Source organism: Trachinotus anak, unplaced genomic scaffold (genome assembly GCF_046630095.1).
Source record: "Trachinotus anak isolate AG129_WGS33_773 ecotype Australia unplaced genomic scaffold, CSIRO_AGI_Tana_v1 ptg000011l, whole genome shotgun sequence".
NCBI classification, from domain to species: Eukaryota; Metazoa; Chordata; class Actinopteri; order Carangiformes; family Carangidae; genus Trachinotus; species Trachinotus anak.
In genome coordinates this window covers 13,352,861-13,374,971 of record NW_027273862.1, presented here as the reverse complement: position 1 = coordinate 13,374,971, position 22,111 = coordinate 13,352,861, and the positions used below count along the sequence as shown (strand labels likewise).

At 40.4% G+C, this 22,111-nt stretch overlaps 2 protein-coding genes across 6 annotated transcripts in view; one reads left to right on the top strand and one right to left on the bottom strand.

The window, feature by feature from the left end:
* Positions 1-5,297, bottom strand: part of elp4 (elongator acetyltransferase complex subunit 4) — a 51,139-nt gene extending 45,842 nt beyond the window's left edge. The window contains exons 1-3 of one of the 3 annotated variants that reach the window (XM_071488209.1): positions 5,082-5,186; positions 3,279-3,314; positions 256-725 (exon numbers count right to left, since the gene is read on the bottom strand). Coding sequence is in view for 1 of the 3 variants with exons in the window: in XM_071488208.1 (XP_071344309.1) it covers positions 3,279-3,314; positions 5,082-5,259 (214 nt within the window). In the remaining 2 variants the exon portion in view is untranslated. Of the gene's footprint in view, positions 1-255; positions 726-1,670; positions 1,822-3,278; positions 3,315-5,081 lie in introns of those variants that run through there. The other 2 variants (XM_071488208.1, XM_071488210.1) reach the window with 2 other exon arrangements.
* On the top strand, positions 5,026-19,240 carry immp1l (inner mitochondrial membrane peptidase subunit 1). 3 transcript variants are annotated; one of them, XM_071488213.1, is made up of 6 exons: positions 5,026-5,156; positions 12,655-12,765; positions 12,883-12,971; positions 13,239-13,365; positions 18,389-18,499; positions 19,084-19,240. In XM_071488213.1, exons 2-6 carry the CDS (start codon positions 12,661-12,663, stop codon positions 19,168-19,170), a joined length of 519 nt encoding a protein of 172 aa, XP_071344314.1. In that variant the 5' UTR covers positions 5,026-5,156; positions 12,655-12,660; the 3' UTR covers positions 19,171-19,240. The 3 variants fall into 3 exon arrangements, with proteins under 3 accessions (XP_071344314.1, XP_071344313.1, XP_071344315.1); XM_071488212.1 differs by lacking the exon at positions 5,026-5,156 and adding an exon at positions 5,326-5,443; XM_071488214.1 differs by lacking the exon at positions 5,026-5,156 and adding an exon at positions 6,597-6,743.
* Positions 19,241-22,111: the final 2,871 nt, after the last annotated feature.

Genomic DNA, 22,111 nt, shown 5'->3' with positions numbered 1-22,111 from the left:
CACCATGAAACCCCCCCAAGCAGGGCACATAACTCTACCCAGCATGCTGCTGCTGCTTCCTGTCACAATCACCATTTTGTAAAGATTTCATAGGCCTCTCCACACAATGACAAACAGTGGGCACAAGGACAAAGGCAGCAGTGACAGTTTAAGGTAATGGGCATACAGCTGACAGCTTGGGAATGACATCCTGACGTGTCATCCTCGAACATCCGGAGAATTTCCCCCTCCTACGTTCCCGGTCTATGTCCTCACCTACGGACTTAGGATGGCCCAGGAAATTCCATGGCTCTTCAATTTGTTGTCGGTGGGGCTCCCTGTTCTCTTATTGATGGGTTTCTAGGTCAGCAGGCCTTTGTGGCTTTCAGCAGGCCCCACAAAGACTCCCAGATGGGCCCTCTCAAGATGGGGCCTATTGTGGTTGTGTTTCTATGGGAGCCTTACAAATGGAACCTCCAGGAGTCATTAGGCTGTTGAGGCGGGGGGTAAGGGGAGGGGGCAGGAGGTGTCGGGGTATAGGAGCAACAGGGGGTGGGGGACGGTCATATCTTTGAGGTAGATCAGTCACTCTGGACAGTCATGTGATGATTTTCTTCTTCGTTTTTTCTTCTTTTTTTTTTTGCTTATTCTGAGTAAGGTTTGGCAAAGGGGAGAAACGCCTCTGTTTCATTTGCCTTCAAACAGGGAAGTGGGAGTGCAAGAGTCCTGAATCATATCTGCTGAAGCTGGAGGGGGAGGAGACAAAATATCTAGGTCAGAGTGTTTTCCCCCTTGCATGAGTCTTTGGTCTATGAAGCACAAATTGTCATACTGGAAAACTCAATGGCTGTACAGCAATTAAACAGTCAATTAATCAGAATCTGAACTCTAGAATAAACAATGATTTTACCAATGCACCTGTCATTTGTAGACAGATGTCTTCATCCCCTTGGAGCTCTGTTAGATCTCTGTTAGGTGTATAATATTGCCTCTCACATGTTTAAGTTTGGATTTCAAAACATCTCTAGCTAAAAAATATCTCCAATGATCTTATTTTATCCCTATTCTTATTGTTGCAGCCTTGCTTTTACTACAAAAACATTTTATTCTGTTCTGTACTGAATAGTTACATCAATTTTAATGTCAGTTGTCTTATTGTGTTTTTATTTGTTTTCTGCAAAAGCACTTTCTGCCTATAAGACAATATAGATCTGATCTGAACTGAAGCAACTGGTATGCAACCTAATATAATCTCCTTTTACAGCCGTGTTTGAAATTGTGATTAAGTAACGTCAAGGTTATTACACTTTTCATTGCATACTAAAATTCATTTGCAGACACCCTGTATGTACATTCTCACTGTATCTCTTGTAGTTATACTTGAGCTTAAAAATGTTTTACTCTCTAACAATTTCATCTAAGTTGAGTAATACTTAGTTTGTCAGTGAAATAATTATGGAAACTATTTTCAAAACACTTGTTTGTTACATCACCATCAAAACTCATAATTCTTCTTATTCAAAGTGCACCTCAAAGCTGTGAAACATTAAAATGTAAAACAATTGGCCAAATTTAATAGTAACTATTACGGGTGTATTTAAAGAAAAATGCATTCTCTTGAACTAACTAATGGAGTGAAACCATACACGGTCAACATAATAACAGCTGGGAAGCTTTGTTCTTTCTCTTACAAAAACACAAGAGATGAGAGATCTTCAGACAGAAGCCATACTGGGCTGATCCCCCTCTGGTTGACAAATCAGGATGGACAGCTCAAGACACTTCAAAGGCAGACAACGACCAGTCTGATAATTTTATGTGTGTCTCACAAACAGGCCATCACGGCTAAAGGGGCAGACTGTAGGAGACGACTGCCTGAAACAAACACAAACAAACACACACTCCAAACCCCCCCCCCCAATCCCACCCACCCACATAACAAAACAGACACGCAGACAGCACAATGTGCGCGCGCACACACACACACACACACACACACACACACACACACACACACACACCAATCTTTTGGAGACAAACAGAAGAGAGCGCACACACGCATTTCACCTTTACTGTGTCTCTCATTACCAGATGAAACCAACCGTACATTGATTCACAAAATGGAAGGGAAGAACGCATTAGTGTGTAATCACTGACTCCTGCATCGATTGGGGGGATGAATTAAAGGGCAAAGCAATATCATCAGTTGGTATAGGCCTTGGCTACACACAAATTACAGCTTCAAGGGGAAACAAGACTACCTTAACCTTACTGTCTACCAGTGCATATAGCCTAGCCTATGATGAATGATAATAATAATAATAATACAGTGGAAGACATTTATGTCCCTAGAAAACCCACTTGCTTTGAAAGTAATTCCAAAAACTTTGATAACACATCTGCAGATGAGCATGTTAATTAAGGATCACAGTGGGAGTGTGAACACCTGGGATTCTAACTAGCGACCTTCAGGTCATTAGTCTATTTGCCATAGACAGTAACGTGCTAACCAAAGAGAAAAAACACAAAGAGCCTGAGCACGGACAGATGGTATTATTAGCTGTGCCACACTCCTGAATTCAATTTTGGGAATACATTTGATTTTTGGCTATACGAGAATATATAATAATAATATATATAATAATAGGCTAAAGCTACATTTCAGTAATAAGTGATAAGAAAGTGCAGCGTCATTTAAAATAAATACATTTTGTTGACTGAGAAGCTGAAGCCTATAACGTTTCAGAAAGGAATACCACATATGCATCTTCCTGGCTTCAAGTGTCCAATATTACATATAATGTACCTTTCTGAACGACAATTACTGACAGGTACCAAACCAACATCTGCTCTAACAGTGGTTCACCATCTACAACTTTTCTTTCATGGCTGCAGTCTGAGCAAATTAAAGCACATGGCTTCAGGTGTTAAAACCCTGCTTTAAGAACTACAGCATGGTAAACATACATTAAACTTGCTTGTGAAGCCTAAAGACAAAAAGGATAATAGACAGTGCTTTGAAGGATCCAGTGAAATATGCCCTTGAATGTCATGGAACTCATATTACACTGGTGGGTGGCACTAAAACGTCTAAAAAATAAAGCCATCACAAATTTTAGTCCTGTCTGGTAACAACGCCCTTCTGTCCATAACTAGTAAGTGATTGGTTTGAATTTAAGATTGATTCCTCACTGTCTTGTCTTCTGTTTCAAGAGGAAATACACCACATGAAATAATGATACCACTTCATGGGACTTTTAAATCAAACAATACTTGATTAGAAAAAGTGAGAAGCTCACCTATGAGAAGTACTGTTCCAACTGCTAACCCACCACCTGTTTGTGGAGAAAAGAAAAACAATAATATCAGCTTAAAAAAAACAAAACAATATCAGTCACATGTTACAGACTGTCTTGCTCTAAGTGTGAACCACTTGGAGCCAACTGCTGCTTCCTTCACTCTCTCTTCTGGTCTCCACACTGGTGTATTCAATTTAGCAAGAAAATATGCCTTTCTCAGAGCAGACATTTTGACTTGCCATAGTAGTAAGTAGGCCGTAGTAAGAAGGCCATCACTGTGTGACAGTCATCATGTTAGCAGGACCCCGGAAACTAAGTGTTTGAATGGAATACAACGTCATTAACTGAATTTTTACACAAAGTATATTCTTTCCCTACTTGTCAAAATATTTTATGTGAAAAAGGCCCTATGGAGAACTCACTATCTGAGGAGACTGCTTTCACACTGATCATGGAAAGAGCTCCATTAACCCTGTTCAAAATCTAAGGTAACTGGTATCATTAGAGGATTTCCGGCCAGCAGTTGATCATTCTGAATGCTTTATTAAATTTACTGAACATAGATTATTGTTGTTGTTTTACTTAACCTACAATGTTCTGGTGTTATGCTAGACCACGGTCTTGGGTGCCAGCATAGGAGAGCACTGTATATGCCTGCCTGACAATCTGAAATTACAGTAGTTCTAACAGGTTTGGGCTGAGAGAACAAGCAAAACTACAACTCAGCAGTAGCTACACCAATAAATCTGTTTAGTTACAACACAATCACAATCTAGAGAGGAAACACCAAATGGACTAGTTGTATAAAATGAAATATTTGAAGTGCCCTCATCTGATCCTCCAAATGTCTTTACAGAGTACAGGAGAGCTAAGGCATGTTCAATGTGTTTTTTACATTGTTGTCAATGTCAATCCAAGCATATTAATTATTTTGTGAATTTCTTTTTCTTTTTTTTTTTTAAATCTACCTTCCAGTTTTGCTGCAGAAGACAAAAAACTTGCACAAGACAGCAGTGGCCCTTCTGACACACAATAATCACAACCCAACTAACTACCCAGCGATTCGATATGTATTTAAGATCAAAGGAGGCCATACTTTATCGGTTAACAATATGGTAAAGAAGCCACAAAGATTTTCAGAAAACAAATCCCATCCTATTGAATAAGGTTAGAATTCAAAATAAGGATTATTTATTTTTCCCTTATTTTAAAGATTTCCCATGTACTTGCTCCTAGAAAATATGAGTCTCTTAACATTACAATGGTTTCTGCACCATTTGAGTGCGACATTAATATCTTACATCAAAAAAACACTTTGCAGGAAAACTCCACAAAATCAGATTTAAATTCATAAGTGCCTGGTTTAATCTTTCTCTTTTCTGTGCTTATGGCATACCATGTATCTCAACTTGAGATAAACAACTCTTGCTGTCAATTCCATGTTATGAATCATTCAAATGTAACGTTATAACAACTGGAAGAAGGTGTTATTAAGTATAAATTAAGTCGGCAACGCAATACAAAATTTGCCTTTTGTATAATGTGCCAGATTTCGACAAAATATGCCTTAAATCTGTATGATATCCTTGATGCTAATATCAACTTCAACACTTTCAGTACAGTTTGTCCCGTCCTGGCAGTGGCAAAACTCCCTCTCCTGTTTGCTTAATCGATTTCCCTTGGGAGAAATTAATTACGCTAATATCCTGTGACTAATTTCGGTGTATTTAGCTGAGGGTACATTGAGAAACACTATTAGCTGTGTAGCTAGCGCTGATGTTAAAGCTCAACAGCAAGACTGACCGAGCAGAAAGTCGAGTGAGGTGACACCGGTGGAAACTAAGAGCTGTCCGTTTTGAACCGAAGGTCTGGTACCAGGTATGGAGATTAACTTCCCCCTTGTTTTCTTCTGAAAACTCGTAGTATTGAACGTTGAGCGTTCAGATGAGAGTTTACCCACACTGTTCACAGGAGCTGCCATGCTGCTAGCAATGTGGTGACGCTCGTTAATGTTTTGGAGCGTACTGTCCAATCATGAAAGACTTTGGTACAGCTCGTCCAATGAGGGCAGAGATTGTTACGGCGCCGCTTACGGAAGCTGTCAAAGGGAAGTCCAATTTGTCATGTGAAGTGCATGGTCAGGGGATTGAATCACACATTTTTAGGTGAGTACTGCTCTGTTGCTTTAAGCTGTTGTGGCAAAGCGTGTTTTTTTGTGCTTTATACAAAAAACATGAGTGACACAGACATTAACCAGAAGCTATTAAATCCCTAAAGACCTGTTGTGACTAATGCTTGCTGCGGCTATGACCTTGTTATTTCATTGCATAACATAACAGAATATGAAAATTGTTTTAAAGAATTAGCTCCTTCGTTTAATGCATGACACATAACAGTAGAGCAATCGAACTGTAGTTCTCTATTCTAGTCTATTGTAGTCCATTATGTTATAGTCTAGTCAAGACGAAAGTACAGGATATACCGAACCAAGACACCATCATGTCCTTGAAGAGGATGTAAATGAGGAGAACATAGTCTATATGAATAGGGAAATATATTCAATAAGCAGGAATCACACTGAATTGGTTCATTGGGTAATGGAGTATGTGTCACAGGACTTAGTGGTTATAAGTATAAATGAGTGACATTACTCCAACTTGTGTGTAAAGCTGCTGTAACTTTCAGTAACTGGACTGTTTTTGAAGAATGGCTCTTTTGTGATTCACTTTGTAAATTCCAAATGTTAAAAAAGAGCAGAAATGCTTGGGGCCAATGTACTAGTGACAGAAGGCAAATTAATGTGAGCGTATAGTGTATGGATGGCTTTTATAAAGAGAGAATACAAGCATCAGTCAATATCTTCTAACTTAAATCCTTAGTTTATGGTAGGTCTCATGTAATGTACTGTAATAAATAGGCTATAGTTGTACAAGTGCATCATAACACAGAGAAGCTTTATGTACCTGTGTGTGTGGTAGCAGCTCTATGTAAATCATTATATGTGTATTTATGGTTATATGCACTGTAGGCTTGGATAGGCTTGGATAGGCTTTGATTATATAGAATATTGTGATATTTCCCATCATATGCAATTTTTTTTTATAATATCAAATTTTTTATCATTTTTGTCTTATCTGCTGCTGAGTCTAACCCTCATTTCACTGCTTTCCTTACTGTACCTTGTACTTTGTTATGTGACAAATACAACTTTGAAATGCTTTTTAGTAGCAGCATTGTTGGACTGTATTAAGATAAAACATTTTAGATATTGCCCAAGCCTAATGCACTGTAGTCATTATAAGCTGACACTGAGTGTCACTGCGGATCCCTGTGCATCACATCCCCAGCCACATTTAGGTCGGAGGGCTCAGCAGGTGTAAAGGCGAGGGAGGAACATACAGAGAATTACAGACATACAGAGGGAAACCACTGCATCTCAAGGATGGCTGTGGACAGATAGAAGTGGTGAGCATCAGCTTCTTCTGACTGTCACTCACACTTTTTACGTTTCGAGTAATAGTCACAGACCAATGAGCACTACGCTCAAAGCTGGTAACAACAAAACAGACTGTTCCCGCGTATACCTACTCCACACCAATTCAGCTGATTGTAACCTGACTAGCGTCTTTTAATTAGAAATACCTTCCTATTACTGGTAAGACTTTTTTTTTCCTGAAACATAGTAGTAAACTTGAGCATTTGAGCTCCAATATATGTATATAAAATATTATATATTGTATACATATCTTTTCCTTTTTGAGCATTTTTGTGTTTTGAAACACAACAAATATCCTAGATTTTACCATCATTCATTTTTTTTTTTTAATTTAAGCGTAGTAATGACATTATATGTAATGTTTCATATCAATTTAACTTTAAAATAATCGAACACATTGCGATTGCCCTTCTGCATGCTGAGGTCTCCAAGATTAACAAAAACTAAAAGACTCTGAGCTCGTCTACGAGTTTCAGGACTAAAATGTGAAATGTAATGCAGTACTGTGCTCAGCAGCTAATGGACCTTTTTAACTGTCTACATTTTGACATGTCACGTAAGGAAAAGCGCAGGTGTTAATAATAAAATTTATGATGGATAAATTCCAATAAGCTGCTTTGGTTACAGGATCCTCATATTGTCAGCGATGGCTCACTGTCACACTACAATTGGACACTTTAATGTCACATTAAAGTGTTTTTCCTACTATGACAAGTCAAAATGTCTGAATGTCAGATTAGGCGAACAACTGGTAGGGGAAAGGCCAGTTTTTTGTACTGTGTAATGTCCACTATTAATACTGGTTGACTGATGAATGATCAGTGTAATCCTTAAGACAGCTGTGAAAAAGCTTTGTGTGGCAGAGAGAGGCCAGAGGCAGCACAAGATCACAGGATACTGTTCGGCTCCAGAGGAAGCAATCGCCCAACTGCTCACTTTACAAATGCTCTTAGCAGAGGCAGTCCTGCTGTTTTGACAGTACTGTTGAGATTTATATGTGCTGACAGGAGACCAAGGGAATATATCATGACTGACAACACTGGGCATTGTAGAAAGCTTATATGAGACAAATAAGATGCACTGACTGACCTGCATCTCTGAAGGAGAGGAGCCTGCTTCAGCAGTGCAACGTGCAGGATGCCCATACATCGATGTGAAAACTTTCCCCACTTCCTCTGCACAGTGCCTGTCACCTAATTCCTAATTCTCGTAAATCCCAATTTAACCTTTGGGTTCTGAGGCACAATACAGTGTCCGGCAGTGTAAACACGGCAGCCTAATTGTGCAAAAATAACATAATTTTCTCCATTTTCAACGTGTCATCTGTTCATGTGTGTTTTTTCTGCAGTGTTTTTGTCAGTTCTTTCAGTCTCTGTATCTGATTGCGCTATATAATGGCAGCAGTCATAACATGTCAGATCTTTCCTGGTCAGACTGTTTTGGTTCCTTCCATCAGTGAAGAACTGCAAGAAGTTGACCTCTTGTGTCTGGAGGAGATGAGATTATCATCAACATGCAACTATATTTGTTTTGTTAGCGTTGAAAGGAAGGTAATATTCTAAGGGTGTAAGTAAAATAAACAGAGGATGGTTTTTGTACACAGCTAATTTTGTCTAAGGATTTGACTTTTTCCATTGATTCATCATCTCATGTTGTTTGAATAGCTTTATTCTGGTTTCCTGAGAAAATACAGCAAGCTATATTTATCATGACCTATGGGACAGGAGTATGAAAAAATACATAAAGCATTCTCATTTAGAATTAAAGGAAATCACATTCTTAAAAATAATAGGCGATCTTTTCTGTTGAGGTGTATATCAGGCTTTGTCATGAGCCGGTCAGAGCAAAACACAAACTCCTTTTGTGAATCTGATACAACAGCAGATAAGATCTCTCAGCTCTTTCAGCACCAGGCCAGCAACACGCATTTGCTTGCGGTCAATACAATAAGACTTAGTTGCTGATTTTTCCATTCAGTGTAATTGGCTGGGGACTCTGTCAACCCACACTTCCTTTCAATTCATAGCAGTTGTATTCATATCACTTGGCTATTATTTGCACCGGCTGACCCATTGATTGTAGGTTTAAACCCTCAGCTCCTCAAATAGTAACTTCGCTCAGCTGTTTCACGGCTGTGTTGCCGTTAGCAACAATGAAAAGAGCAATATGGAGATCAGTCTCTACAATTAAGCCTCTGATAGAAGGCAGACCTTGAAGAGATGGGGGCTAGACATTGTACTCTGTGACTTAGACTTTTACATCTGCCACTCTCCATCCAGCCAGGTGTCTGTGTCTAAATCAGCAGGATTATCTCTGATTGGACTGATAGTTGAAACAGACCCCCCTGGTTGCAAAACCTCCTCCTCTTTATAGCTCACATTAAGATCAAATCAAGCTCTGCGCAACAGGACTAATGCCCCACCCTCCTCTGCCTTCTGCTGCTCAGAGGAAGACATCAGAGGTGGGATTCGTCCCCTCTCTGGTGCTGCCTGCTCCTCCAGACTCCCTTCCATCTGGGATCCTTAGGGAGAAGACGAATATCTGACAAGGGACTTGTAAGCCTCTTAGCCCCCCTGTTGCCCAGCTCTCTCTCAGCCCATGTTTTCCTAATTTAGTTGTGTAAGGAGTCCACTGCAAGGCCCTTGTGTGCTGTTTGGATTGAAATTCTCTTTGTGGTTCTAATAGACTGCCCATGTATATCAATTAACACAACTCAGCCAATGGCAGGTTCAAATCTCTTGAGACCAGTAACAGTATTTCCTTTTTGAATATTTCCTTATGGCTTCAATAGTGTGTATTTAATTAGGTATCAATTTGATGGTGTTGTGTACTTCACTTTATTTATTTAGTTTATTTTTTGCTTGCCGTTCCAACTTCCTTTGAAACACATCAATGACAATGACCATATTCTTTTGAATTAGCCAAACTTAGTTGACTTACTAGATATTTTTACATCACAACCTTCAAGAAATATCACTTTGTATTTACCACCAGTCTTGGTTATAAGACAATCTTCTTGAATATTAGAATATTGCCAAGGTCATTTGATTGTTTTTACACCGAGGAAGCATCACTTTTACTCATATGAAAGTATAATGACAAAAGTATAATAATAATTTGCCAGATACTTCTCAGTTTTTGAGGGTCTTTGCATTTTCTTGTGCATGTGACGGTCAGCGTTCAGGAAGCCTCTTTATTTATGTCAGTGCAGATGATGGAATTACGCCTCCTTCACGATTTATTGTTGCAGTGTCTCAGATTGTTCACTCAACATGCTCTTGACAGCTGGGTGGACACAATGACAGGCATCTCCAGTACTGCTGCACTTAATGCTCATACTTGATATTGTAAAAAAAAAAAAAAAAAGTTTTTTTTGTTTGTTTTTTTTCATTCATCTACGTGTGATTGCTCTGCCCTGAGTGGGCGGTGCTCCCACAGTAAGAGGATCGCAGAGTTAAACACACAATGAGGTGTTTCCATCAGCAGCTATTCATTTGAGATCCCCTCTTTTCGCCACTGTAGCGCTGCGCTTTGACCACAGGAGGCTGGTGGCCACAGATGGTTCTGCAGAGAGAGCTGCGCTGACTTTCTTTGTTTTCCCAGGAACATGTTTAGCGTGTAATCCTGGATTAACAGAGGGACTTTGTGTTAATTTACAGCTGTAATACAGCATTCATTTAATGTTGGTGACCCCCAACACACACATACGCTGGGTATTAGGGGCAAGAGATAGTGTGGGTTGCCTGACTCTTTGGTTGGGAGAATTAGAGGTAATAGAGATCCAATCAGAGGTCTCTGTGGATGTCCACCTCATTCTGAATCCCAAAGGACTCACTGCATCTCACATATACCCTTTTTATGAAACACATAGGTAATGCTATTGTCTGTGCACATTCACGCCACATCACACCACATGCACACACGCAGACACACACTATCGATGACAGAGGGTGCCTCAGAAAACCAGGCGGCTGCATATGGACTCTCTTGATATCAGTCACTGGCCGTGTGATCTTGTTATGCAAAGTCCCTTAATCCCTACCTATGATGAATGCACACTGGAATGGGGGTGGGGGGGCTGAAACAGAGATATGAGGGCAGCTGTATGGGAGGCTGTCCACTGTGCTTTGCGAATGAGTGCTAGCAAAGATTCCTGATCCCCAGCCTAGCAGAAGGAAGAACACATGTGAGATCATGCACGAGAGTGCATTACAGTACCGCAATGACAGAGATGCTGGTGGAGGAAAAGGAGAGCAAGACAAATAGAATATGTTGCCGTCGTACAGACCTGAGATTCACATTAACCTTTAGACCACTTGCTTCCCAACAGAGGAATTAGAGGGCCAGAGGTGTTACTGTACCAGCTGAGGGAGGATTGAGTTTATAATTCCTGTGGAACAGAACAAGAGACCGTAACAGGCTGCGACTGGAAAGGGGCACTTCATTTGGGCCCTGTGCTGAGAGTATATATATGTCCCCCTTCACCTGCTCGAGCACTGTCATTCGCAGTGGCGGCAAAAAGCATGAAGGTTGCCAGGGGTGATCATGGAACAGAGGGAAGAGCGGCGTAGCAGCACACAGGGAGGTGAAAGGATAGAGTTGGTCTTTTTTGGATCAGAGAGGATGTCGAATGGGCCAAAGAGACAAACCATGCTAGGGATGAAAGAATAGATAGAGGGTTTAATAGGTGGAATATAGTTGGCATGAATGAGAGAGCATTGTGCGTCTGTTTGTATGTGTGTGTGTGAGAAGAGTGGAGGGGGGTAATGGGATTAGGGGTAACACCTTTGGCAGGGCTTGGGAGAGCCACCTGACACCCGGTCTGTTGGGGACCTGGGGAGAAAGGGGGGCAAGGGAGAAATTGGGGGTCTAATCCATGTCCATCTTTGGGAAGTCATTCCCAGAGCTCTGAGGATTTGGGGCTTTGGTTTCCGCTCTGCTTGGTTTGGTTAATAATACCCTGGGAGGGAGAGAAGACATGGAGAGAGAAATAGGGAAAGAGACAGAAGGAATTGGGGGAGACGAAGAAAAAGATTTCTTTACCCTGTGGTGGACCAGCAGGACAGTGCCCTGAACCAAAAATGTTTGAAGTACGGACTAACCTCTAAGCCAAGTTGTATCTATTCTTTTCTAAACATACAGTTCTGTTTGTGTATGTGTGTGTGAGAGTGTGTGTGTGTGTGTGTGTGTGTGTGTGTTTGTGCGTGCAGGTGCACCTGCGTACGCACTCTGCATGGCTGTGTGTAAAGATTGACTTACTTTCCTCCATCCATCCAACAGGTTGCAGCTTGAGTAAAAGTCAATAACCTGAGTGTGGCTGGGATGTTTGCTCAGAAGACACATAGATAGTCCTTGTGTGTGTTTGTGTGACAGAGTGTTTGCAGGGCGGGAGGTTGGGCGCTGGTTTGTCTTTGTGTTTCTATGGTGCTGACAGAAGTTGATAACTGTTCTAATGATTGTGGTGGTAGTGGAGGCAGCACAGTGTCAGGGACTAGCTGCAGACAGTGCAGAGCTGCTTGGCTGGATGTGTCACAGCTTCTGTGTTCGTCCATCACCTCAGCACAAGGTGTTGATTGGTCCATCCTACACTGGATCAAAGTTCAGGGCAGTTTTCTGGTGTGAACTGGCTGCTCAGCCTCTGAGAATGAAACACCAGGGAATGTGCCATTTTAGCAGTAGGCCAACTGTGACAACCTTGTCCACACCTTTAAAAATTAAACCCCAAACAGCTTTTGTTTTTAGAAATCCTGCAAAGGACATAAGCCTACCATAAATGTATCAGTCACTGAATCATTTCCTTAGCCTTGTATGTATGGAGCATTTAATAACTTTATACATTTTACATTATGCCATAACCTGTGCTTGTGTTTTGTGCTGTAGGTGGAGATGTTCCGCCGTGTGCTGGGGAAGACCTTGGGGTTTGTGGGCTACACGGTCCAGTATGGCTGCATTGCACATTGTGCCTTCGAATACATTGGAGAATTTGTGGTGGTTAGTATTATTAATATTACAGAATTAATTAATGACTGATATTTTTTTCCTCAAATGAATTTATTCTATTTATGCACAATAGATAATTGTGTTTTTGTTTTTGTTGTTTTGCTTCAGTGCTCTGGTCCATCCATGGAACCTACCATCGTTAACCATGATATTGTCTTCTCTGAGCGGATGAGTCGACATCTTTTCAAAATACAAAAGTGAGTTTCAGTCAGTAGAGTCAAAAAGAGAAGGCTGTATGCTATATGTATATGTAACATCACAATTTATATGTTTGATTAACTGTGAGATTTGTGATCAATTCTTTTTCTCTTTTCTTTTCTCAACTGAGTTAAGGAAAGGATGTCAGCAATTTCCCACGAATACACAGTACATCATAGATAATTAAAGATATTTTCCATTATCTGTGAATGAATGCACACTGAGTTGTTACAAATTAAGTGATTGTGTTTATGCTTTCTTTTCAGGGGTGACATAGTCATTGCAAAGAGTCCATTTGACCCAAATATGAACATTTGTAAAAGAGTAATTGGGTTGGAGGGAGACAAAATCTGCACAAGTGCGCCATCAAATGTGTTCAAGACCCACACATATGTGAGTATGTTTGCATCATACAAGCCCATATTTGATGAAGGTTTAATGCTTTTTAGCTGCTTTTTTTGTATACATTTCCTGTGATTACCTGCTTTACCAAGTAAGGTTCCTGGTGGCAGTTTTACTGTTTTGCTTCCTATAACTGCAACTCATAGAGTCTTTTTGGCAGAAAAAAGGTTAAAAAGATATAGTGAAATGAAGTATGAATGAATAATGTGTTTACAGCAAAAGACTTGATATTTTGTTTCACCCTAAAATGAAAAACAGAATCTCTAAGTATAATGCAAAACTGTCTCTCTGTTTGTCTTTGGTTTTCTTTGTATTTGTGTTGTCTATAGACTATCACAGTTGTTTACATTTTAGACGGCACACGTCCATTTTGTGTCATTGGTCAAAATATCAGCTTTTGACAACACCTATATTTCCTCAGAACAGTGATAAAACCAGAGAGTGAGCAGGGGTACTGCTGCTGAAACCACTGTCATTGCTTTTCTATTACTACTCTCCCCAACGCCCACAGCTCAGGCCTGCAATCTCTCTGAAGCCTGTTAGAGTTAGTGCCAGCCGAATGGACAGACTGATGGGTGGGCGGAGGTGTGTGTGTGTGAGAGAGAGAGAGAGAGTGTGTACATGCGTCTGCAAACCAGAGGTTGCATTTATGTTGCATGTTTTTGAATTTATTGTGTATTTTATAGACTGTGGGCAGACTGTTGAATGGGTTCAGTGAAATAGCATATATAGCATAAGGCCAAGCCTGTAAGTGTCATTCAACAAATGAAATGGGACATAAAGAGGTTTCCTCTTCTGTTAGCTTCACCTCCACATGCAGAGGACTGAACTTGTAATAGGTGACATTGTTGCGTTGCAATTCATGATCCCAGAATGTAGTTACAGTTTCAAGCCTCAGCTCAAGTCATTTTTAAACTTGCCACCAGGTGGAGAGCTACTATATTTTGGTTTGTCCATTAAGTGTAGGATTGGTGTACTATTGTGTGCTTAAGGTCACTTTGTACATCCTCCATCAGTTTCCTACAGTCGACCCGGGTCATGGGGATCTGCTTCACCCCAAGCAGCGACCTCCGGGGCTGAAAAATGAAGCCAACGTGGTGTGCCAAAAACTGCAGTTCCTCGAATGGCCACTTGAGGCTGGCTCCATAGGAGAGCCAATCCCTTTAGACTGTCATGTTAAAATGCCAAACGTTACAACAGATATAAACATGTTTACAGCCTGGTACAAAAAACAGTTTTGATCTCCATAGCTAATTTCTCTCTTGATGACAGCTGTAAGGGGGGTGGATATTATTCACCCATTCAAAATTTATGAAGGCTTAAATATATGCATAATTGAGGGCATGCCGCTCTGAGTGACAGGTGGATGATCTTATGTTTGCCATTTACTGGCATTTACCAAAGTCTCAACCCCACTTACTCTCCACTTCTTCCATTTTTCTCTGGGAGTTAGGCGGAGTCAGGTACTGCCAAGATGGCGACAGCAGAGTAGCCCACTCTTAGTTTAGAAATTGCGACCTATGGGTAACGTCATGGAGGCTACATCCCTACATATAAATAAAGATGGATGTACTTATTATTGGTGTTAAGGTTGTAAATTTACAGTCTATACTTCACACCAATAATTAGTATGATGTGTATCAGAGATTTGCAAATCAGCATTTCTCTTGATTTTTAAGGCCTGACTTTGCAACAGAGTGATTCTCCTTTTATTTCCTGTCTCTCTCACACTGCAGCTATAATAAAGGCAAAATGCCCAAAAATCACTTAAAAAAAATAAAACTATTCAATTAACACTGGTATAAAACAAAGACAAGCAGCAAATCATCACATTTGAGAAGCCGGGAACAGAATATTTGTCATTTTTGCTTGATTAAACAATAGGCAGTCTGAGTGGATTTTCAAAATTATTACAGATAAATTGATTAATTGACTAATCATCTCAGCTTTATTTTAAAAAAGTCAAACTGCCAATTTGTCAAGTAGGGATTGCTGACACTGAAAATATATTCAATTGAGCAAATTCAATCGAATGATTGACAGTAAAGTTGTGCAAAGCTACAAATGATACTCGTACACTAAACCACCAACTTCACTATTACAATGAATGTGCCTGGATTTTGTTGAGCTCATTATTCAGCAGGAATAGGGAGACGTTTTTTGGGGTGGGACAGTTCTTTCCATAAGCATGTGAGCTTGGAGTCGAACTATGGGATATTCTGCATGTGTGTTTGACATATTTTGCTTTGCTACTCTAAACTGTTCTGGTTGTCAGCTTCAGACAAAGAAGGTCGCAAGCTTGAAATAACCATTAAGCCAGTCTTCACAAAACTGATTGTCACAAAGCATTTTTTTTAATTTGTCTTACTTTCTTTACACCTAGGAGCAAAATCACTTGCTTTATGTAACAACATTTGAGATAACTGAGAAAATACCCACTGTTCACATAAATGTTTGGACTCCCTCAGGGAGTTTTTTTGTCCCCCTCAGAGGATGTATGTGTTTATGTGTGACTATTAGGATGGTGTGAGGCAATATGGGTGGACCTGTAAAGATGAATTTTGGAAGGCAGTGTTAGATGCTGTCATCACCCTCTTTTTTTTGTTCTGACAGACAGACAGGTCCTCTCTACCCTCAGAGATCCAACAGGAGACTAATTGCCCTGTCACCTTTTAGGAATCATTTCTGTGTCTGAGCTATTGTGTCAAAACAATGACATTTGATCCCTAATATTATAGCAGAGAGAGAGAGAGAGAGGGAAAGAGAGAAAGATTATCTGTTCTTTGCAGTAAAGATGGACAGAGCAATATGGTGAAAGATGAATTCTTTAAGCCTGTATGTGTTTAAGCCAAATATAATTCACCACCTCAATCATGTTAACATAATGAGCACTGTAATAGTGTGGCTGTTAAACAACACACCTCCGCAGTGAGGAGAGCTCCAGTTTCAGCTCGTCTTGTCACATCTCTGACAGGTACACAATGCCTTACGTTGACCCAGCCTATATCACCAGGACGGGTGCAATCTCTGCCATCCATCACACCAGAGCTGCCGACAGGGCAGACTCCTTATCTAGACTACAACTCTTGTGTTGGGCCTACATGGATCTTTGAAAGGGTGTGGAAACATCATCTGTTCCACTGTCAGAATGAGACATGTTGATACAGTTTATGTGCTACAGTGATGAATGACTCACCATCCTGTCTGCAAAGAAACTTCTTGAATTATGATATGCATGCAAGTGAACAAGTCAGACTCATGGTTTTGTGGTGATTTACATGTGCTTGAAACAGTATTTGCCTTTGAGAAACAGAGCCAAAGATGGTGCTTTATCTGGTTACACATTTTATCTGGAAGTTTGCCTTTGACTTACTATATTTTTTTCCTTGTTCACACACCTGCAAGGTGGTATGCATAAGCTTTTATCCTCATGCTGGCCACAGTGCGGCAGGTCAGGTTTCACACCTTTTCAGTTTCTCACTATTCAGAAACACTGCCTGGTTGATCTTTAAAGTAGTCTTGTCTTTACACAGACTTAGGTTCTTCTGTCAGGTCATTTTATTATTATTTAATTATTTCATGAGACTCAGAATCAAAGTCCCATCTTTTTCCATCGAATTGATTGATCTTCTTGGTGATTTCCCTCAGGCTGTCCTGTAACAGAACGGAGGTGATGTCAAGAGCAGCTATTGAGAGCATCCTATTCTTTTCAAGAAATAACATAAATGCACTCAACACACATAAATGTGCACTCAGGGGGCTGTCCATTCAGCAGTGGTTTTACCAAACTCTGGACAAATACTTGAAATTTCTAAATCAAACTACACCTTTAAGATGAGTAAAGGATGTTTTTTTTTTTCAAAGGAAGATGAGGAAAAACAGGATTCTGGTTTGACAGATGACAAACGGTGGTGGTTCTTCTTCCTGTGCTTGGGAGCCAGCATATGTTACCATGTTAATGAGGTGTAATGGTGGGAATCCAGCATGCTGACATATGGTTCTCAGATGACTCCTTTAATGATATTCATTTGTGTCGTCGTTATTTAGTGAGTTGTTTACCTCATGTTAGGTCAACATGTCACTGGCTCATGATTATGTCACATCATCTGTCTCAATTATCGAATATGAAATGAAACGCTGCATCCCACAGTAGGACTTAAAACTGTAATCAGAGAGCCGGGTGATAGGAATAAGCAATACGAGCTGAGGCGAAGATGTGACATCACCTCAGTGTGGACAATATTCTGTTTCTTTTTTCATGTTATTCTCTTTCCTCTAGAGGACTTTTGCCGTTAAAAAGTTAGGCAACACAAAAATAGACTCGTGGATTGTGATGCCCATTATGACAATATAATGTGTTGTTGATCCTGTCTGCACATATAGGGGGGACAGCGCACTTAATTAGGGCCTTGACAAGCCTACTCTTCTAAAGTGATGAGATTAATCATAATTGGTGTCACTGTGAATTAGAGCCCGCTTGGATGACTGCCCCACTGGCAGGTCGGACCGCGGTGGAGACCCTTGGACACTGCTGTTAGCCGCAACTTAGCCCTCTTTTTCTCTCTCTCTCTCTCTCTCTCTCTCTCTCTCTCTCTCTCTGCCCAGCTATCTCAGGCCCCTCTCTAGCTTTGCCCTCACTGGGTAAGAGGGGCGCAGATCTCAGCCAACAGCCTAATGACCCCGTTTGAAGTTCTTCTAAATCCCTCCCGACCCTGCCCGTTACCCATGACCCCTCTCCTAAGACGGTGCAGGGTTAAAGAGGGACAGGCAGGTTGACGTTATAGACTGAGATAGATAGACTGAGGAGGGAGGGTTGGCTGAGGCAACTCGTTAGGAATAGGGGGTGGGGTTAAGGTAGATTCTCACTGCATAATAGATCAACTCACTTAAAGTTATAGTTAAGTAGTGCTGCAAATTCTGAATATTGCTTTTTATTTGATTTCTTTGTTTCGCGGTAAAACAGTCTATATCTTAATCATTTGTTGACCATTTTTGTGTGTGGTGATGTTTTTAGGTTCCAAAAGGCCATGTATGGCTAGAAGGGGATAACCTTAGGAATTCCACTGATTCAAGGAGCTATGGCCCAGTTCCCTATGCCCTCATCCGAGGGCGTGTTTGCTTAAAGGTAACCTGGGAGGTGTACCATATGTGTTTTAAAAAAATGTTTTTTGTAAAATCAAGACACTGATTTTGATTACATCTCTCATACATGGATTCTACTGTAACTGTGTTAGGTGTTGAGCTCCTGGCCAAACCATATATGATGTTTTTTTTCTTCATTTATTTATTTATTTTTTTATTAAATCAGTCCAGTATGGCCATTTTAAGCACAGTGCAGAGATGTGAGTCAGTTGGAAGTTCAAAGCAAGTGTGTCTGATTGACCAAAGCCTGGACAACATATTGTCTAGCTTTCCATTCTGCTGTGTTGTCATGTCATGGGATGTCATAGCAACCACGACCCTGGAAACAGGTCAGCCAACCTTCTGCCCATATGATTGGACAGCGACACTCCACTGGAGGCCCTATTAGGACAGCTGATGAAATAACAAGATCTTCTATGAAGTCAAACACATCATTAAAAGCCATATTAGCAAATGTGTCCAAGAAGTGAGATAATGTGTTGTACATAATGGTTGAAATGCTTTATTTTGTCATTGCATGGGTCTTTGTTTTATCTCATTGTTTCTTTGTGCCCTTGTCCTATCCAGCTCTGGCCACCGCATAGTTTTGGGACCCTCGGTGAAAGCCCAACCAGACGGATCATAGAAACTCAGAGTGACTCAGACTCAGATTGACTCACGCACTTTGTTTATACTGTATGGTACTTTGTTTCCAGTCATTTTTGAATAAAACACTTTTTAATTATACAGGCTTCATCCTTTTATTCTTTTACAACTCTCAGTGTCCTGTCATTTGGATCTTAAAGTGTGCTGCCTGTGGCACTGTTAGAACAGCGCTGTTAGAACAGCACTGCGTGAGCAGTGAGTAAAGCTGTGTCTCTGTGGAACTGCTAATGGCAGAGAGCCGGCAGAGGCTAAAGATAAGATACACAAGATGTACATTGGGGATTGTGCTCATTTAGTAATAAGACAAACAAGTTATTCAGTTTCAAATCACTGAATTAAAGACAAAATTATACAGTGACAGTACATACTGTATATTGGGACCGAAACTTGTAGCTGATTTTAACTGTTCAGTTGAATTGGTTATGAAATGCATGTAAACCACACATTTGCAGGATGTTAGTATATGTGCAGGAATATCTCTCTAATTCTTCAAACTATGACCTCAGCAAAAACATGTCTCATTCCCTTAAAAAAAGATGTTATTAATTTCATGTTTATGCTTTCTTTCTAATATGGCAAAACAAAAGCTCTCTTATTGTTTAATATTTCATCATGCTGCCAGGGCAATTGAAAAAATGTCAACATTTCCCATTTAACCATACAATATTAATAAGCACTTAGTAAGGGTCTTGCTCGCCACTGAATGCATTGTGTGTGTGTGTGTGTGTGTGTGTGTGTGTGTGTGTATGTGTCTGTGTGTGTGTGTGTGTGTGTGTGTGTGCGTGGAACCAAGCGTGGCATACATTTAACTAGGTTTCTAACAGGATTGTTACAGGAGTGCACGTGCATGACAACGACTTAACAGGGAAAGCAATGTGGTATTAATGTGGAGGAATGAAAACAGAGCATTAGCTGCACGTCTTTGTTTTGTACCCAAAATAATTAAATCCAAAAAAGACAGAAGCAAAAATAAATTAGTCTTAAGTAATGCAATTTCCACCTCTGAACAGCAGGTAAAATTCAAACACGAGCGCACACACAGGAACGACTGCACCCTGTCATTGAACAGCCTAGAGCAGAGTGTGGTGACGTGGTGAAAGTGGGATTTTTACAGAAATCTAACCAGAGGGAAAAACTAAGCAGGGTGTTATTTCATATTTTCATCAGCCTGCTGCTGACTCCGTTCAGCTGTATATTTCCAAGGCCTGCTTATCCTGCTCAGACCTTCCTGGACACAGAGGCATCAGCACATTCACATACAGAGCCGTGGAACCTCAGCTGGTCATTCTCCAAGGCAGAGAGGGACTCTTCTCCTTAGACTTCCCCAGGGGAAGTGAGTTCTAGGCAGCCGTGGGTCCCTGTCCAGCTGCTTCCTCTGTCTGGAGGGGGCCAGAGGGTCACAGACAAGGCTCCCTGTGACACTGAATTATCTGCCTGAGTGTAACTATGCCTGCTGGGAGGGACGCTCAAGATTGTGTGAGTGTGTATGTTTGTGTGTGTGTGTGTGTATATGTGTATATATGTGTGCATATGGGAAATTTTTCTGCAGGATTTTGCTTCAAGCACATCTTTGTTTCTCAAGGTTTAATATTCATCTGCTGCGTGTCAACATGGTGCTAGTGTTCAGCTGAAATGCTGACAAGTAATCTTAGCATGTCCCTTTAAAGATACTGCCCAATAGAGGGAGCTCTGACTGTTTACTATTGTAATTCAAGGCCTGGTGGATTAGAACATTTTTATGATGATTAGTAAAGTTGAAGAAACAAAAAGGGTGAATATTGTGGATTCACTCTCAGGTCTACCAATATATGAATCTCTGTCACTGTCCACCCTGAGGTGAATTTCTATTTAAAGTAAAGACTGGTTCTTTAAATTTACTGATACAGTGCCTACAGTTGAGCTTTATATTACTTGAAGTGCCGCTTTGTTGTCATACTTTGAGTTGTGCCATGAGACCAGAGTTTCAAAGAGATGACCGGGCAGAGGTGTATATCACTATCATGCTGAGTGGGCACAAGGCTGGGAGTGAGGCAGGAAGAGATAGAGATCAGAAGAAACGGTCAACAGACAGCTGTGCTGAGCTATGCAGCACCACAGAGACAGGCTGTGGGCTGTCAGCAGGGTTGAGGTGTGTCTCCTGCCTCTCTAACGAGAGGAAGGGGACAGAACAGAAGTGTATTGTCGTCTTGTCGCTATGGTATGTAGCTGTATATCTGAAATGTCATGCTCAGTTACTGATATCAAATAGGCCTAAAATTCTTTAATATGAGTAAATGCTGTGTTAAAGGAAGTTGGCTCTCAGATTAAATATTTAAGGATTTTCAATATATGTAATTTAAATAAAAGGCAAAGTAAAAAGCTAATTATTAACTGTCCTTATTGCTTGTTTGTTCCAAGCAAATTTCTAAACTTTTAAAGTCTCTCATATAACATTCATGATAGTTATAATAAAGTCACGATTGATCCAACAGAACCAGAGATATTATCTTTTTTTTACTCCATGCATTCTTCTTTCCTTGCAAAACCTCCATTACCCACAATGCAACACAACCGCTGACAGTTCAGTCAGAGATTCAGGTGTATTATGCTAGTAGTGGCTAATGTGGCCTCCAGCTGCTAACCTCAGGCAGAAATGAGAAGCAGGCTACAGAGGTCTGATGAGCTCACTTCTGTCTAATTCCACATGCCAACTTTTTTTTTTTCATTTTCAAACTTGTAGTCCTCAGCCCCAACTGACACTGACTCAAGTGACATCACTTAAGGCAATTTATCAGACATCTTACGGCTCCCTCAGGAGCAGTTGTAGTATTACATAAAGTTCTTTGTTCTTTGTTTATGGTTTTTGCAATAGAATGTAGTATGTAGTACTAAAGTATCCAGATTAAAAAATATATTTTTTATTAATCATAAAAGTTTTTATTCATTTTAATTAATTGATTTTTAGAAAAAA